Here is an 18157-nt window from a genome sequence, read left to right as displayed (position 1 = left end):
TTTTTCCACTCTGTGCACAGCTTTCTCCATTACTCTATCAGAAGTATGCAGGTTTTGTTAAACCGGGCAAATATAGATGACAGTACATTTATTCAAGCAAAGTTGTGAATTCAAACCCAATTTTAAATAGCAAATTCACACGACAGACCTTCCGCAGGTGAAGTGGAAAGCACTTCCCTGATAAGCTTCTCTAGTAGTATTCTTTAAGATTATCAGAAGTCATATTCTCAAAACTGTGCAAAGATTATATTTTTCAAAGGCCTTAAGATGACTTGAATTTAAAATATTCATTTGGCTTTTCTTTCTTTGGCTTAACTTCTTCAAATGGAATTTTTAATCACCTCCAATTCTAGTCATTTTCAACCAGCTGCTAGAAAGAATATCAGTTTAATTAGTAAGTATATCAGTCTGATGCTCACCAATCAGTTTCACTCTTCCTGAAGACAGCAATGTGGGATCATCTTTTTTGACATTATTTATTGAGTCATCTACTAGTTCTTTGATATGATCAATTCCTACAACTTGTCCTTTGGGACCCACCTGGAATAAAAATATACAGTTGAATAATTTCTGCTAGATTTGTTTACAGAATGAGTATTTCTATCACCTGAGCCCATTTCTCTAAAATAAAAACAAAACCAGTAAAGTGGTAAGTATATTTTCCGCAACGTTACTGAAACTACTGCTTGGAATGACACACCCTGACTGCTAGAAGCAACTGGTAATTAGAATTTGCCAGTACAGTCTTATAAATGCTTGTTATAGTCATATTTTTTTTGAGACACAATTCAATTAAGTTGTATTATTAGTGGAGATCTCTTCTTTGAATTTTTAGAAGTCAGATTTGATCATGAGTGTTTGCACTACCTGCAACACAAAGTAACAACTTCAAGGACAAAGACTAGAATTAATCTTCTTCCACGTTGAATAAACATACTTAAAGATTAAGGTTTTTTTTAGAGAAGACCTTACTTCAAGGAAAATAGAAAGTCACGCATCTTTTTCTAAGTTCTTAAGAGTCCTATTCTTTCAGGAGCAAATGCATTAATTAATAGTCAGGGACAAATTACCTTCCACCTATCATTGCATGCATTAATCTACTTTGAGATTTACAGCTCTCTTCCATAGGAAGAATGGAACTTTTGAGAGCTCATAACTCACAGAAGGTCATGAAAGGTCTGTGTAGTCAGTCTGAGGGGAAAAAAAGGTCTACTAGCAAAACTTCTCCACTACAGGCATTTCTTCTGGAATTCTGTCTTCATTCTAGAAAAAAAATCCAATTTCGGGGAGAGTAGAAAGAATCCAAATCTTAAAATCTGATCATTTTTAACAGGATCCAGCTCAAATAACACAATGGCAGAGTATGTCCTAGCAGCCCATGTTGTCATATAAAACTTTGTCTTTGGTCATATTTGAACCCATTGGTATCTTATATTTGTATGTTGCCAAGACATGGAAAATTAATAACTGGTTATTGACACCATGGGGATTTTTCTGTTTCATTATGAAAAAGTGCTATGGTAGGGTAAAAATAAAAATTAAAAAAAAAATAAAAATGGAGAGAGAGCATTGTTAGCTTTTTTTTCAAGTAGAAGCCCACCAGCCTAGCCTTTGAAACAGAGCAAGACACGTGGCAAGTTTTTACCATGACAACTACAAGTTGCCATCTGGAGGAATGCCGGGCAGTCAGCTGTACCAGAAGCTGGCAAAAGATCCAGTGTAGTCCAACAAAACGTAACATCACAGAAATTCCAATTTAGCAAGATAGCGATAGCACGAGAACCTCCTGCTGCATGTCAGAGTCCAGCAAGATATTTCTAAATCCTCAGTTAGTTACCTCTGTCTATTGTGTGCAGTTGAAACAATAGCAAAATGGCACAATTTTGGGGATCTCCATGGTTTGTTAAAATTAAATATATACCCCACTTTTTATAATTCCAGTACTTACAGGATGAAAACTACAATTACTTTAATTTGCCAGCAACCTTTAAAAGCATATAAACTTAAAATTGCATGCTATGTAGTTAAGTTTATCACAGCAGTTCAACATCAAAACCCAAACAAAAAGATATTAAAGATGCTTTACTAGCTTAAGTAAACAAAGCTTCCCCAAGACTACCACCAATGAGATTATCATCACAGGAGCAAAGCTCATCAATGTGCATTTAGGTACTTGTGCTACAAATGCAAGCTTTTCATTGAGATCTCAAGTAGACAGAGAAGTAACATCCACATGATCCAGTAAGCACATACCTGATTGAATTTTGATAGAAAAACACTTTACCATCATTCCCTATAACATACATCTTTCAAACTTTTGTTACAGTTTAAAAGAACTTTACAGAAGAAGTCAGTGCAGTACATCCTGTCTTATCTATATTCATTCAAGTGGATGAAGCAAGACCCATACTGCATAGTACTGCTATCAAACAGAACAAAGGCATTTATCCAGTTTCACAAAACACATGCTCGTAAGGCTTTCCACAGCATACCACCAAGAATTCAGAAGAGGAACATGACATTCATATGGCAGTAGAAGAATAGCATGATTAAAGTCAACAAAATTGGGAAACAATTTCCTTTTTATGGTAATTCTGACTTCTTGCCATGTTTTCAGCTTTTCTTACGTAGCTGTTTTAAAAGAAGAAAGTTCACACCACAACTTATTATGTCTTATTAAAAATGGCTATTCCTCCATGAGGAACTGTAGCGAGAAATACACCTAACCATAACAAAAAGTTTTAACACTTGCAAGATTGGAGCTCCCATGCATACTACTGGCACTTGATTGTTCACTACAAAGTTACAAGAAAAATGATAGGCACAGAATTAAATAAGTGACATTTAAGATTTCCTCTAAACTGCAGCTTAACTTATTTCAACTAGAAATTTATTTTTTTTAGATTTTTCAGCTAGCACTTAAAAAAATTAAATACTTTTGCTAGTTCGTTGTCCAGTCCTTTACAAAAGAAACCAGAATTCAACAGATCAGCTGCTTGAAAACAGAAAACTAAGTAGCAAAAAACCCCGTATGTGAATTTACCGTCTCATCACCATGTTCTAAATTAACTTCTCAGAAAGATAAAAAGAAAAAAAATTATCTAGTTGGCAGTTTACTAAAGGTGTCTGCTAGTTATAAAGCAATGAGAGAGGCCTGGAATGGAGAAGGAAGAACTGATTATATTCTACTACATAAATTAGTCTAACAGTACTGTAGTTATAGCCATCGCAATATTTTTCATCTCTTTTCCTGATGCAACATAGGGTGGAACCACAGAGAATTCCTTATATACAGGTGGAACAACCCAGAGACTAAGTTTCTTGTAGAAGATGTTAAAAAAAAAAAACAAACAAAACAAAACCAAACAAACAAATTAATATCCAACTTAGAACAAATTAAATGGATAATTATAGTGATGCTCACACAATATAGAAAGGAGAAAAAAGAAAAGTTAAATTCAGAGACAATTTATATACATACAATATACTTTCCTGTAGAAACAGGATTCTTCTAAGTCTCACTAAGCCCTCATCATAGCAGGAAGATATGACAATTGATCACAATAAGAACATTCATGGCACACAAGATAATGTAAAAATTGAGCTGGACAAGCGAAATATCACCTTCCTTCAAGATATAAAGCAATCACTAAACTACAAGAAAGAAATAAACCCTTCCCCTCTAAGCAGTTTCTTCACCATCACATGATTTACCAGACCTTTAACTCAACCATCTAGTATCAGCTAGGCTAAGAAATGGGTACTAATCACATCCAGAAGAGTAAATTATCTTCTGCATAACATGCATCAGTCCACTGTACAAAGGATGCTTTCTTCCCCTCCCCTTCAATCAGAGTTACGCTGCAGTTCAAGCAGTTCTGATGGTTCAGTGATTAAACTAAATATCTCACCATTCGTGAGAAGCATGCTGTAAGGATTCCACTTCCAGATCCTACATCAAGTGCTTTGGCTCCTTCATGTAACTGATCAGACAGAAGTTCAAGAGCATATGCATGCTAAGAGAAGAAAGAGACAGAAAATGTCAATATATTTCAAGTATCTATTTTACCCAATATATGTTCATTTCTTCAGTGACTTGGACCAATGCACTGAGGATTCATGCAAGATATTTCAGAATTATTTTCTATTACAAAAAAAGTGGAGGGTGGAGGGAGTTAACTATATGATATAATCATTATTATTTCATTGACTTCAAATTGTGCATGTATGTATATTTAAACTACCTCTTGTATTACGTGCATACTTGCTGAATCAAACAGTAGGAAAAAGTTTTTTACAACAGCAGATAGCCAGGCTCTTACATGAAATGCAGTAGTTTACAGACACACTTCATGAGTTTTGCTTTCCTACAAGGTGGACCACTACACAAACTAAGCTTAGGTCACACACTCAAACACCAATTTGCTCTTTAGTGTTTCAGAGATAGCCATAATCACACTCTTACAGCTTAATCCATCACACCCAGAAAACAAGTAATTAGAACATTTATTGTTAGAACATTTATTGTCAACATTTGCTTAGAGGATACATTTCCTTTTTGCTCTAACACTTCATATACTACTAGTGCTAAGCAAAGGAGAATTCAAAGGCTATGACTTAGATGAATTAAAATTCTGAAAACATAATTAATACTTATTTTATCCCTTAGCCACAGTACCTTCTTTCTCTGTCTTTACTTGACTAAAATCCTAACATTTCTATACAAAATTCCTGATTTTTTTTATATTGGTAACTAAGTAAATTCTAACCCAACTAGGTAGTTTTCGTCAAGTGAAGCAGACTTTTACTTCGTCACTTTCCAAACACTGCAGAGACAAAACGCATACCATAGACTCATAGAATGGTTTGGGTTGGAAGGGACCTTAAAGCTCATCTAGTTCCAACTCCCCTGCCATTTTTTTTTTTCCTCCTGTCTAAGGAATTAAAAGCATTACAGCAATACCAGACCATAGAAATCACTGTTATCCACTCTGAATTGTTATACTTTTATAAATTACAGAGTAATTTAGGTTGGAAAGGATCTCTCGAAATCCCATGGTTCAACCCTCTTTCAACATATGGGCAATTTATATTCGGGTGCTTACAGCCCTGTCCAGTCAGCTTCTTTGTATAACACAGAATAGTTTTCACAATCTGTGAAACCTGTTCCAGTGCTTAACTACCCTCAATGGGAATTGTTTTTTACCCTAGAAACTAATCAGAATCCCACTTTTTTTTTTTTGTCCACTACCCCTCATCTTATCATTGTGCATCTCCAAGGAAAGTCTACCTTGATCTTCTCTGTGCCTTCGCAGTAGGCAGTCCACAACAACATCACTGCAATGAACTGCTCATTAAATTTGCTAGGATAAATATTTTATTTCAGAAGCATTTTGATGATTACAAAATCACCTATACTAATCAGGTTAGTTTAAAGCTTACCATATGTGGAGCACTGATTGTTGCTTGGAAACCTGTAAAGCAAGAGAATGAAAGAACATTTTGACCATTGTTTGGACCAACACAATCTTTATTACCTTGACTATAAAATGGTATGCTTTAACTGTCATCCTCATTCAGGGGATTACACACACAAACCCCTGAACAGTTACACTGGTGCTCCAGAAATGAGTTAAGGTACATTATCTCAAAGCTATGCCATGTCACCTGTGGACAGAAAAAAAACAAGGGTTCTGCCCTTGACCTCACTTTGAATCTCCATTTCATCACTATATTGCCTTAGCTTGATCAAGCATGTTGAATTCAAAAGAGTAATGAGTCCCAGAATAACATAATGCCTTTTCCCCTCAGGCCATATGTAAAAGCCTGAACTTGTCAGTTGAGTTTTATGTGGTGGGGACCATATTGTCTCCAACTTCTGGAGACAATAACCCCATCTATCTTGCAAACAGCACACATCTATGAGAACACATAGAAGAACACTCACCTATATTTTTTCTGTGAAGCACACACATGAATATATACTCAAAAACTTATGTATCTTTAAAAATTCTTGAATTTTCCTATACAACTACTAAAATCCTAATATAATTCATAGTTCTCACCACTCACTATTAGGGTGGGGTGTCAAAAAAAAAAAAAAGGAATATATTCACTTAATTCATTCTGCTGGCTTGGAAAGATAAAACTGGGATCTGGATGCAAAATAACAACTGTCTTATCAAGAGATTGTCCCATTTAAAGCCTATGTTCATTTTAAAAATTAAGTCACATGTAAAGGCTTAAGGAACTCTGCACTGATCTCAAATAAATCATTTATGTAAAGAGAAAATGTTTCTGGCGTAAACTGGATACGAATGATTTTTAAGTAGTTAAAGATTATCTGCAGCATCACAAGTTGCTGTGTTTAAAAAAAAAAATACTTATACCTATTAATAGACTATAAGACATTTATCCTGATGTATACAGGCATGTTTTTTAAATTTAAAAAAAAACTTTATTTCATAACAAACTGAAACTTAGTTAAAAGGTATTGAATAAAGAAATACAGAAGCTTCCAAAATTTAAAATATTATGTTCACATTCTTAACACATATATGACAAAGGCGGTCACAGTAATGCAAACTGGAACAATCTCAATCATTTTTACAAGATGCTCTTACCTATAGACTGTGGAGAATCCATATAAGGGTTGTATTTTGCATAGTGGCAACGGTCTGTAGCCAGCATCACTTCAAATACCTTGTCTGATTTGATGATCCCATTTTCTATAAAATAGAAATAAATAAGTAAAATTGAAGGCATTGCCTCTCTACTGCAATGCAAGACCATGTGAAATACATTAATAAATTCCTAATATCGTGAAAAATCATGTGACCTTCCTTACCCTCTCTAATACTCTAACCTCATCATAGTAGAATTTAAGATGCTGTTCACAGCTCAAATATTGCTTAAGCCAGTGAACTTTGAACAAGAATGTCCCAGTGGTTACAGATGCTTTCTGAAACAGACCATTTTCAAAGATTTATCTATCCCCTAGAAAAACTCAACTTCATGCACACCTTTGATATTCCTGACAAGATAAGTCAGTAAGAATCTGATACTACTCTACACACCAAACAAGATATATTTCAGGTTTCTAAGCAGCTATAGAAGTGAGTCATTATCAAAACACATACAAAAGCAGGTTAGAAATGTGAAGATGCAGTATCATTGCTCAGTATTTTATTTTCAAGATCTTTTTCTCTTTCGAGTTAGCAGAACAAAAAAAAATCCTTTTATAAAGATTACAGAATCAGAATTCTTATGCTGGAGCAGACTGAAGCCAAAGAGTTTTTATATCAAAATACTTTGAATCTTTGTTCACTTTTCAAAATAAAATGCAAATATAGATGCATGTAAATGACAGAAACACTGTACAGTGCAGCCATTTTTCCTTCCTATTTTATTGAAGTTTTTTAACTTTGATAATTCTTTTTTTACAGTTCTGAAGAGACATTTATGAGTAACAAAAAACTTTAGAAAACAAATGGAAAAAAATAATCACTTCCATTAAAAAGACAGTATAAATTACAAATAACTGACATTTCAACAATGGATTGCTTCATTGAGCTACTTACTGTAAAGAAAGAAGATTTTATTTAGAAAATTGTACTTAAAAGGGAACAAAAAAATAAAAATTGAGTACTTTATAATCTAACCCAAAACACATTAACAGAAAAATCAGATTAAAAAACTTTTGCAAGATTGTCCTAACTGAAGTCACATCAACGTTTTAAAGTACTATCACTAATGAAGCCATGCCAAGGCCTGGGCTTCCTTCTGCAGAGGCTTCACTGAGTGTTTATGGTGTGATCCCAACTACCCTGAGCTGTCAGGGATTTTTTTTATTTTGGTTATACTATATAGCATAAACTTGACTTCAGAGAGCAAAATAACCCCTCAAATCAGTTTGGTTTTTAGTCTGAAGACAAAGTATCAACTGCAATAGGAATATACTACCAAATTATTAAGGAAAATTTCTGTTAAAAAAAAAAATAAATTCTTTTTTCAGAATTCTTTCTGTATCTGAGAAATCCCAGAAAAAGCACACACTCCCCTCAAAGACCATACACATATCCTGTGCATTATACTGCATACTACAGTTCCAGTTAGAGGAAACTCATTTCAGTGCAAGCTTTTTAATCAGAGAGTAGCTGATTGCAGCAGTTTATAAATTTACTTCACTGAGCAAAACTGTACCCCAAAATAAATCAATCTGTTAACACTGGCACTGACAATAGAAGATAGTGAGGAAAATAAAAGCTTTCCCCTGACCACTTGGAATGAGTTGTGTATCAGTTCTGTGATCAAAGTACAGAAACAAAACCAAACAAAAAAAAATTTACCGTTAGATTCTTATGTGGTACCACCAAGAAATAGTAGCTCCAAAATAAATGTACTTAAAAACCAATAAAAATAAATAGGCAGGAGCATAAGCAAAGCCAATGATAACAGGCATAAAGAGATCACTGTTCTGGTGGGTGAAAAGGAGGTCAAAAAGCAGCAGCTAAGAAGCAGTCAGAAAAGATCTAAATATTGCAATTTATTACTTGAGATTGTGTATTGTGTATGTAGATACCTACATTCTAGAAGCTACAGGTGCCCATCTGCTCTTTCCTTTTGTGTCTTCTGGAAACATGCAGAGAATATGAAAATCAAGCTTCCAGCTTGAAAGAGCAACTGCAGGGCCCTATTGTAAGGCTGAGAACCTCCTCTAGTTTCCAGGAAACCTTCTCTGTACTACTGTGACTGCAGGCTTCTTCCAAACCTCTTCTTTCACACTACCCATTATCCATTTCCGCCTTTTGCAAAACTCCATGCCTGCCACCTCACCTCTCTCATCTACTCCTGTCATCTTTTGCTTAGAATAGAAGTAAATTCATCTCTCAGCACTCAAAAACTTTGTTTTCTCTATTCTATTACTTTACTCATATTTTACTCATTCTTCCCCCAACTTGTTCAATCAGAGCTCTGACAGATATTGCCTGTGGGTATCTGTGCAAAGCAAAGCACAAAACTCTGTTTCAGCCCATGTATAACTTCACCAAGTATGATGCTTACACTGACAGATAATTAAAAAAAACAAAAACAAACCAAAATCAAAACAACCTGAAAACAGTAGGCACTATTATTCTAATATTCTACAGATTCTGAGCATTTCAGCTGCTCTTATTCAGCACTCAGATTTACTGACTGTTGGACTATCTTTAACAAGTGTCATCTTTTCCATTCCAATAAATAAGAAGTTAAGCAAGTAACCCATGCTGAGAGTCCCCTGCAGAACCAGTGGGAGAAGCTGGATCTCATGCATCAGCCATGTACTTCAATTATCAAATAACACTCCCTCTTCATAAAAGAATACACCCTCTCAGCTATGAATGTGGAATTACAGGGCATCACATTATTCCCCATAGATTAAGTCTGCTTTTCAAATTTGCTTATTATATAACAGAGACAACAACAAATTTTAGGTGGGAATTAAGAAAAGAAATCAAACCTTAAACAGTAAAGTCACTACTGACTTTATAGTGATTTCTTCTTTGTTGATAACAAAAAGGATTTTTCTTAGTCTCATGGTTGAATATAGAGATATACTGCAACTGCAGGTTACTGAACTCCAATGGAAGTCCTTTCCTTCCTGCAACAGTCAGTCCCAAGATGATCAACTGCCAGGATCTTAATTCTGTCTGGAACAAATATCTATCAGATTCTGAAGTCCAGAAAACAAGTATATGCGCTAAGATCCAATAATAGCAGTTTATACTGCAAAGGCGACTTTCTAAGTTCATGCCATATCTAGGTGCTGAAAAAATAAGACAATTGGCAGTAAATTATTTATTAACAAAATGTCAATGCAAAACTTTTTCTAAATCTTAAAAGGAAGCTATATATTGCAGGAAAGTAATTCACAACCGAACGTATGTAGGTTGATTATCCTTTCCAACAATAACTCTCTTTGAGGAGACTGGTGGGTTTTTTAAGATTCCAGTAATCAGTACTGCAAACAAATCAGATCCTAAATTATTAAGTGTTTATATGCAAAGGCTAATACACAAACGCACCAGCTTACAGTTTAAAATCAAACATAAACTCTCTGATTTATTAGAGTTGTATCGGCAAAACTCCTAAGCTTCGAAGTGCTAAAGCTGAAAAGTAACCACTTAAAGAGTGGAGCCCGGCCTGCAGAGTTCAAGAGTTACTCTGTGTAGAGGCTGCAGCAATGACAACTTGACATAATTGGAACTTGTTTTGAAAACTCATTCTGGTCTGCTTCTTTTCCACAAAAAAAAACAACCATGAAAACAGGAAAAAGAGCTCACAGAGCAGCCCTTGGATTTGAAGGTGGAAATGTACCAGGGCTGAACATAACCTGGGAAACTGGGCAGTGGGCTGTCAGAAAGCAAGGACAAAAAGAGCTAAGGTCTGAAAAGCCACCATGGACTCCAACAAGTAAACAACCTACCTTTTTTCTTCAGCAGCAAACACATTACTGAAGTGCTTATCTTTCAAAGAACTACCTACATTACTGATGGTATCCTGACTGTTGATCAAACAAGTTTCCAACCAAACCATAAAATACAAGCAGTTAACATTTACACCAACACTGGCTTCCAGATCAGAAGGAGGGTGTCTCATTGCCACATGATAAGATCCAGCACACAAGCTTACTATACAAACTATAAACAGCTACTCAAACACCTCCAGTTGCTGGCTTTACATAAACAACACTCATGCAGATTCCAAAACCATTTACCGTAGGACTATTTTGGCATCCATATAGTTACATTTCTCCCCAGATAACTTTCTCCATAACTACTGCAGAGAACTTTACTTACGAAGATGACTTTTGAGCAACAGTGGTATTTTTAAATCATACAGAGGTCTTAAAGCATGATGCAAAGCACAGAGCTCTATATTACCAAAGATGAAATCAAGTAGATTAATATTACTCAAGTGACAACTCAGAGTTTTTAGATGTCTCCATTTGACCCACATAAAACAGCTAGCAACTTTCAAGAGGAAAGTGGGCAGAACAAAACCACATCTTGATTTTTAAGCAACGTGAAGTTAGTTGGTTTTAGGCAGCTGATCGACTGATTTAAGGTCTTTTTGTGTGGGGAGAGAAAAGAAAAAGATAAGAAAGAAGCAATTCAGTTAATATAATTTTATTTAATGAGCACAGGAATATTTCACTGTAAATCATGAAGACAAAAAAGGCACTTTGAACAAGAAGTGATGGATCAGCATCCCAAAGTCCAATAAAGGACACTTGCCCCAAAACATACAAAGTTCTTTGTGCTAAAGAAACTGGAAGTAGGTGTTTGCAAACAAGTGGGTTCTTTTAAACTACTGATACATACAAACCTTTTGTGCTTTGCTGCTAATTTCAGAGCATCTGCTTCAAACATTCACCTGCACATCTGTTAGCATTATGATTTGGATTCACAATAATACATTTTTCAAACAGAACATTGCATACAGCTAACTGGAGGGAATTAGTTGAGAGTATGTCACTCTGAGACACAATAGAAAGACTGAGGAAAGTAAGGGCCCATCGGAACTAATCTTAGGGTCCAGAAATTAAACACAAAGATCAAATCCCATGAAAACCTCAACAAGGCAGAAATTAAAAATAAAATAAAAAAAAAATAGCATCTAAAACACGCAGAGGTAAAAATACATGGGAACAAACAACTAGGTTCAACACAACAAACAAGTGTGCAGCCTCAAGATTAAGTTACATACAAACCTACCCTCCAAAATTTCACTTCTGCTTTACAGGAGTACCCCTTCCCTATTTAATAATGATCATCGTCATAAACAGCTTGCCCATTTTGATAGAACGGGTAAGAGCTCTATATTAATTTTCATGGATCTGAAAGTCTGCAGATAACCAATTTAGACATATTTAATCACAGTTGTATTCCTCCCTCAGACTATAAGCCAATGTTGCAAAATTGGCATTAACCATTTCCTTCTCTGGGGGCGGAGAAAACCATGCTAGCTCTTGGCTCACAGTCCCCCAGTGCATATCTTCATCACAAAGGCCATCCATAACGTACTCATATTTATCACAATAGTTATGCCGACTTTGCCTAAATCTGTATCAGCAGCTGACTGAAAAAAGTTTTGGGAGTACATGAAAGAAGAATGTGACTTTAAGGTTGGGTTTAGCATGCAAGAACACAGCACTGCACTTACCAAGAAACACCTGTGTGCAGATGAGAGAGACTTCACCTCTGAGCATACCTTTATCCCTCTGAGAGGGCTGAACTTCTCTAATTACATGGAGTGTCAAAACTGAAGAGTGCAATACGAAGTGGCAACAACTAGCAGCAGTAACTAAAAACTGCTGCAGAGGGTAAGATAAACTTAGCTGGATAAGACGGACAGTTAAGGAGCTCCGTTCACAGTAAGGCCTGAGGCAAAAGAGGCAAAACTTCTTTTATAGCTTTAGCAGATCTTTAACGGCAGATGATGCGCATCTTACACCACTTTGCTGATCTGTTTTCAGAGAAGCCAATACTGTCAAGACCAGCAGTCAGACCACATGAAGAGCCTGTTTTTAGGGATGTGGTAACATTAAAACAGGTACTAGTATTATGCAAAAGCTGTGAAAGATCAAAAGATACAGGAAACATGAACCTGTCTCTTCAGACAAAATGACACAAAGCTGTCATACTAACAGAAAGAAGGAAAAATTTCTGAAGTTACATTTGTCTGACCATCTCTTCCAGATTTTGACAGCACAAGCATTTAAAACTATTTCGTGCTCAACTCCAGTGTTATAGTATTCAGGTTCTTAAGTCTTAAAACATAACTTGCAAGTTAACCAGTCCAGGAGAGACATCATTCCAAAAGTTTAGTGGTCCCAAGCTCTTAAAGAGTTTACTCTGGTTTTGCCAAATTTGGTAATTGAAAACAAAATTAAAAACACTAATAAAAACAACCTCACCTTGTAACAGTGTTAAGAAAATATTTTACTTGAAAGTGTTATCGTAACGCTAACAAACATGACTTTGATTAGATGCATACAAATGATCATTCAAAAGAACACAAACTGTATGCATTTCTTTCCAAGTTTACCAACAGCTTTTAGTGAGCTTTTGATACTATATCAGGATGAAAGAAACTGTAGCATTAAAATAAAAGCTTAAAGTTATACAGAAACTACAACATACAAGATTCCATCTTTTTAACATGGCCACAAGCAATGGTAGTCATCTGTATGGGGCAGATTTGCAAAATTATTTCCATTTTACTAAGGATTATTAGGCAGCTTCAGACTATGAGAAAGAAAATATTATGCCATTAAATCCAGAGACAACTAAAAAAATAAATCTTCAATCAAGCAACAGAACTAAACATCTTTAAATTAAGATGACTGATTAAAGTGTTGGGACAATAAGAAGCCACCAAAAACATGCTCTCTTTTTTCCCTGAATGACTGAGGACTTGAACTTTGTTGCATTGAATTTTGGGGTTGCTGTGAGAAAGAATGGGTATGTTTTTAACATTACATTGACAACTTGTCTAACATCAAGGGGAAAAAATATGCCAACAACAAAGAACCAGTTAACAACACAATCTTAATTTACATACGTCTAAAATATGATCAATGGTTTTGAAGTTAACACTTCTTATTTTCTGGCATATTAAGTTGTCTTAAAAAGATCACGCATCATTCTTCAGTCACCTAAGTATGCACTGAAAAACATGCAGCATTCCATGGCCTGCTTGGTTAGTTTGTCCCTTTTAAGACATGGAAGCAAGCATAAGGCTTGTAAAGAATACCTGCCTAAATCTGCAAACAAATACACAAAAAGCTCTTACCACTGCTCTAAAACAATGACTGTTACAGTGAAATGAGCAATGAACATATCTTTATATAGTTTCACTAACTCTGAGAACTGTAGTGCCACAAAGAAGTGCTGGTAACAGTCAATGACAACTTTTAATGAAGAAAAATCTTCAGTGCTATTTTCAAGGAAAAGAATATGTGGCCTACCAGTTTTCTACTGACATTTTATGTGGAAGCAAAACCAGTTTAAGAAGTTCCCATTCTCCCCAGTCACTTATACCTGTAACAACATTCACTGCTTCTCTAACCACAATAGCACAACTGGTTACAGACATTGAGGAGTATAAACCCCAGTGTTTCACAAGAGGAGTAACAAGAAAGTGACCCAGTCTTACAACACTGCCTCCCTCACAAGCGGTTCTGTAAGAACAGTGAAGAAAAGACTCCTGGTGCAAGGGCAGGAGCAAGAACCTCTCAATGCAGGCTTTGCTGCAGAACACATACTGTGTCACTACAACCTGTGTTATTTCCTTTAATTTATGCAAATCACACGCAAAATTACACATTCAGTTACTAAGCTACGAAATAAACACTTGGACAACTTCATCTGCCTTGCATTCTTACTTCTAACATAAAAATGCCAGAAATGTTATGCTACTTAGCTGGTTTTAGAGGAAAAGAGAGGTTAAAGACATTGAGGGATCTTCTACTACTCAGGAGGAATTCTCCAGAACATTTTAATCTTTCTGCAACCAATGATTTTTAAGTTTGTTAAAGAAAGTATCTGAAAGAATAACACTTTCTTCAAAAGTTGTTCCCAACTTCAGCAACAAGGTATAATCTTACCTGGAGAACTCTTACTTCAGTTACCATCTTAATGCTCCAACTGCTCTGCACTGATAAAACCCTATGCCTCAGCAGAGCCCCACTGAGATCAACAACACAATCCTGCTGCAAGATCAAACGGCTGCCTCCAAACCATTTTCTTTCCAATCTTCTCTTTAACATCCCCTCAAAATATTTGGCATACATATGCAAAACGGGGGGGGGGGAAGAGGGGAAATTACAGACTGTAACTTTGCAGGCAACTACCATCACTGCATATTTTGAGACCACAACATTAAACATGCTAGTTTAATCTCCTGTTGTTGGTTACTGGTAATGGTTTTTAGCTTTTTCATTATTACTATTATTATTTACAAAGCCCTAAACAGTTTCCATGTGTTGAAAAACACTGTCATTGTTTTCTTCAACAAATAATTGGTTTTGCCCTCGGGTTCTCAGAGCCATTGACAATTCTGGCAATAACAACTTTTTGGATGTATTTTGGAGCTTGACATTCATTTTTAAGTCAGAAAATTTTTCCCTGCTGTGTAAGGAAATAGAATTTCACTGAAACAATATTTCTAGACCTTACAGTTGCAAAATGAAAAAAAGAAACTAACAAAAAGCACTGTAACTCTTGTAATTAGATAAGTTATTATTTATTTGTTAGCTTTTACAGTGAAACTGAAAGTCACTTCAGCAGTTATTGCTCCACTGGATGGAAGTGTTCTCAGAAGAGCAGAAAAAGAAAATACTGGAAAATACAAGATTATCTCACAGAAGCAGACTAGAGAAAGCAACGAGGAAGATTCTCCTCTGTCTCCAAAATCACGAAGAGGCCAAACAGGTGAATCTGTCTGTGGTCTTGCAGTATTACTAAAATATGAGACAACTGTATAATAGAGGCTCCAAATCTACAACCTTTCATGTTTAGGACACAGACTTGAAGAGAGGAAAAGGAAGACCAGGAGTAAAGACACTACAAGTGTATCTAATACAGACTACTCCGAGGCGAACATGAAAAATCATAAACTCTAAATAGAGAAGGTGTTATCGCCCTGTCCTCTCAGCCTGGATCACCGCTGGAGACCCAGCGGACTCCAGGATGCACTGAAGAACACCACTGAAGAGCAGCATCCGCCCAACACCCTCCACGTTCAGCACGGGGACAGCACAAACCTTCGGGAAGGACAAGGAACGCCAAGGACCAGGCAGTCGCCGGAAAGTTCGGCGGCAGCAAGAGCGTGTAATATCGACAGCTCCTCTCTCCTATCCCACCCCTCCGAAAAGAGCAGCGGGGGGACAGGGCCGAGGGCGAGAACTTGAACCCGAGTGGACTACTGCTGCCGCTGCCAGACGCCCCTTCCCTCCAACAAAAACAACCCTGGCCTCTCCGGCGCGCTTCCCAGTCCCGGACAGCTCTCACTACGTTTAGCGGGAGCCGGAAAAACCGACGGACGGTGTATGTGCTCCTGCCGGCACCACCGCTCCCCTGCCCGCCCGGCGAGGGGCCCCAGGGCACCGTCCCCGCCACCCGGCGGCCGTGCTGAGACGGCACAGGCGCCCGGAGCGAAGCCGGAGGGACGCTGAGCCCACTGCGCACGGAGGATCACGGGCCCTCCAGAGCTGCCGCCGCGGCCCCGCCTGAGCTTGCACAAGAACGTTACGGGCAGACGGGGACGGGGCGGCGGGAACGGGGCCGCGGCGGGGGGGGGAGGAAGCGGCGGGCTGACAGCAGCCACGGCCGCCGCGTAGCGCTTCCCCTTCGGGACCGCCATCGACGCCACCCCTGCCGCCGCATCTCCTCCCGCAACAACAGCCCGGGCCCGCCCTGCACCAGCGGCCACCGCCCTCCACCCGGCTGCGGACACCCAGACACACACCCCCCGCCCGGGCGCCGCCTTCGCCTCCTCCCCCCGCCGGCGCTGCTCCTTGACAGTTGGCGGCTGGGCGGGCGCCGCGGGAACGCCAAGTGTGCGCGGCCGAGCGGCCGGTAACGGTCACCCCGCGGCTGAGCCGAGCAGCGGGGCCGCCAGCCCGGGACTCACTGCGGAGATTGTGGATGAGCTCGGAGTGGCTGGCGCCTCCCGACTTCCAGGCCATCGCTAGACACGCTCTGCGGAGCAGGTACAGAGCCGCCTTCAGCACCGCGACTGCGCACAGCAGCTTCCCCAGGAAGGACACAACCTCCAGAGCCGACACAGGCACCGCCTCCTCGCCGCCGCCGCCGCCTCCTCCCCCTCCCGCCGCCGCCGCCGCTGCCGCGCGCCCGCTGAGGGGAGGGGCCACGCGCCCACCGCCCCGCGCGCCCGACATTCTCCGGCCGCCGCCGTTGCCCTGCCAGCCCCTGGCGGCCCCCGCGCATGCGCGCCCACCGCCCCCGGGAGCGCGCGTGGGGACATCCCCACGCGCCGGACCTCGCCAGCCCCGACGGTGCCTGGGGGCTGCCAGCAGGCGCGGGGAAACCGGCTTGACCTACCCCCTTCCTCCCCCCCGCGGTGCCACCGGGGGCACCCGGTAACGCAGGAGTGCTCCTGCTGCCTCAGCACGTCGTGGCCACTCGCGCGGGAAGGCGGGGCGCACGGGCCGCTTAATCCCTCGTGCCGGTAGCACCCTCCGGCCCGGGCCCGGGCCCGGAGCCCTCCCGTCCCCACAACTGCCATCTGCGGCGCCTGTCGCGGTGGTAGGGCGCGGGTCTGGTTGCAGGGGCCCCGGGTCCTGTGACTGCCTCAGAAGTGGCACGGCCATGGGGCGGGCCGGGTCTGCGAACTCAGGAGCTGTGTTAATGAATGAGCTAGCAAAAAGCACGTCAGTTCTCGCACACCGCCAGGGCCCCTCTTCCCCGGCTTTGGCCGCTCCCATGAAGCGAGCTGGCACATGCCCCACTCCGCAGAAACCGAGCGGTGAAACCGAGGTACCCAAGCAGCTCGCGCCCCTCCGCCCTTGCGACAGAGCCAATTATCGCCGTCCTGCGGACGCGGTGCTGTGCACGGGGCGCCCCGATTGGTCGCGACCAGCCCGCGCGGGCCAGGCCTACGTGTTGTAGGCTGCTATTGGTCAACTGCCGCGCCCTGCCCCAGCGGCGCGAGATTATCAGCGGCGGGCTGGCGGCGCATGTGGGGTGTCATCTGGAAAACGACACAGAAGATGGAGAGGGGAGGCGCGTTACGGGCCAAACGCTGCCAGGTGATCTACAGCAGCATCGTCTGGCGCGACGCTGTGGTAGGACGAGGTTAGAAATTAGAGTGCCTTTTAAGAGGCATCTAGGTCACAAAATCAGTAACTCAGAATTTAATACATGCCAAAGCACTGCTTCTGCTGTGGCCTTTACTCTGCCCCAGCACAGGCACACGATGAAATTGTAGTCCCAAGGGAAAAACAGCCCTGTTGGTTCATCCCATTGTAATGCAGAAACCCACAGAATTAACTTCCGCTGTCATGAGGTATTCCTGGGTACTCCTGACCTCCTTCATCATTAGTTTTACCAGCTATATTCATTTGCTTCCTGTTATTTATATGTGTGTCTAT

The 18157-nt window shown here is 40.0% G+C and overlaps 1 protein-coding gene across 2 annotated transcripts in view; it reads right to left on the bottom strand.

Moving 5' to 3' along the window:
- PCMT1 (protein-L-isoaspartate (D-aspartate) O-methyltransferase) overlaps positions 1-16960 on the bottom strand; it is a 32987-nt gene extending 16027 nt beyond the window's left edge. For both annotated transcript variants that reach the window (XM_061471524.1, XM_061471523.1), the window contains exons 1-5: positions 16678-16960; positions 6624-6728; positions 5443-5474; positions 3912-4016; positions 420-540 (exon numbers count right to left, since the gene is read on the bottom strand). In XM_061471524.1, the coding sequence (XP_061327508.1) occupies positions 420-540; positions 3912-4016; positions 5443-5474; positions 6624-6728; positions 16678-16945 (631 nt within the window). In that variant the 5' untranslated portion in view covers positions 16946-16960. The remainder of the gene's footprint in view (positions 1-419; positions 541-3911; positions 4017-5442; positions 5475-6623; positions 6729-16677) is intronic.
- Between the last annotated feature and the right edge of the window lie 1197 nt (positions 16961-18157).

The sequence above is a fragment of the Pezoporus flaviventris genome, unplaced genomic scaffold (assembly GCF_033815535.1).
Source record: "Pezoporus flaviventris isolate CSIRO_AGI_PZ_B2104156 unplaced genomic scaffold, CSIRO_AGI_Pfla_v1 ptg000066l, whole genome shotgun sequence".
NCBI classification, from domain to species: domain Eukaryota; kingdom Metazoa; phylum Chordata; class Aves; order Psittaciformes; family Psittacidae; genus Pezoporus; species Pezoporus flaviventris.
This window is presented reverse-complemented; position numbering and strand designations above follow the sequence as displayed.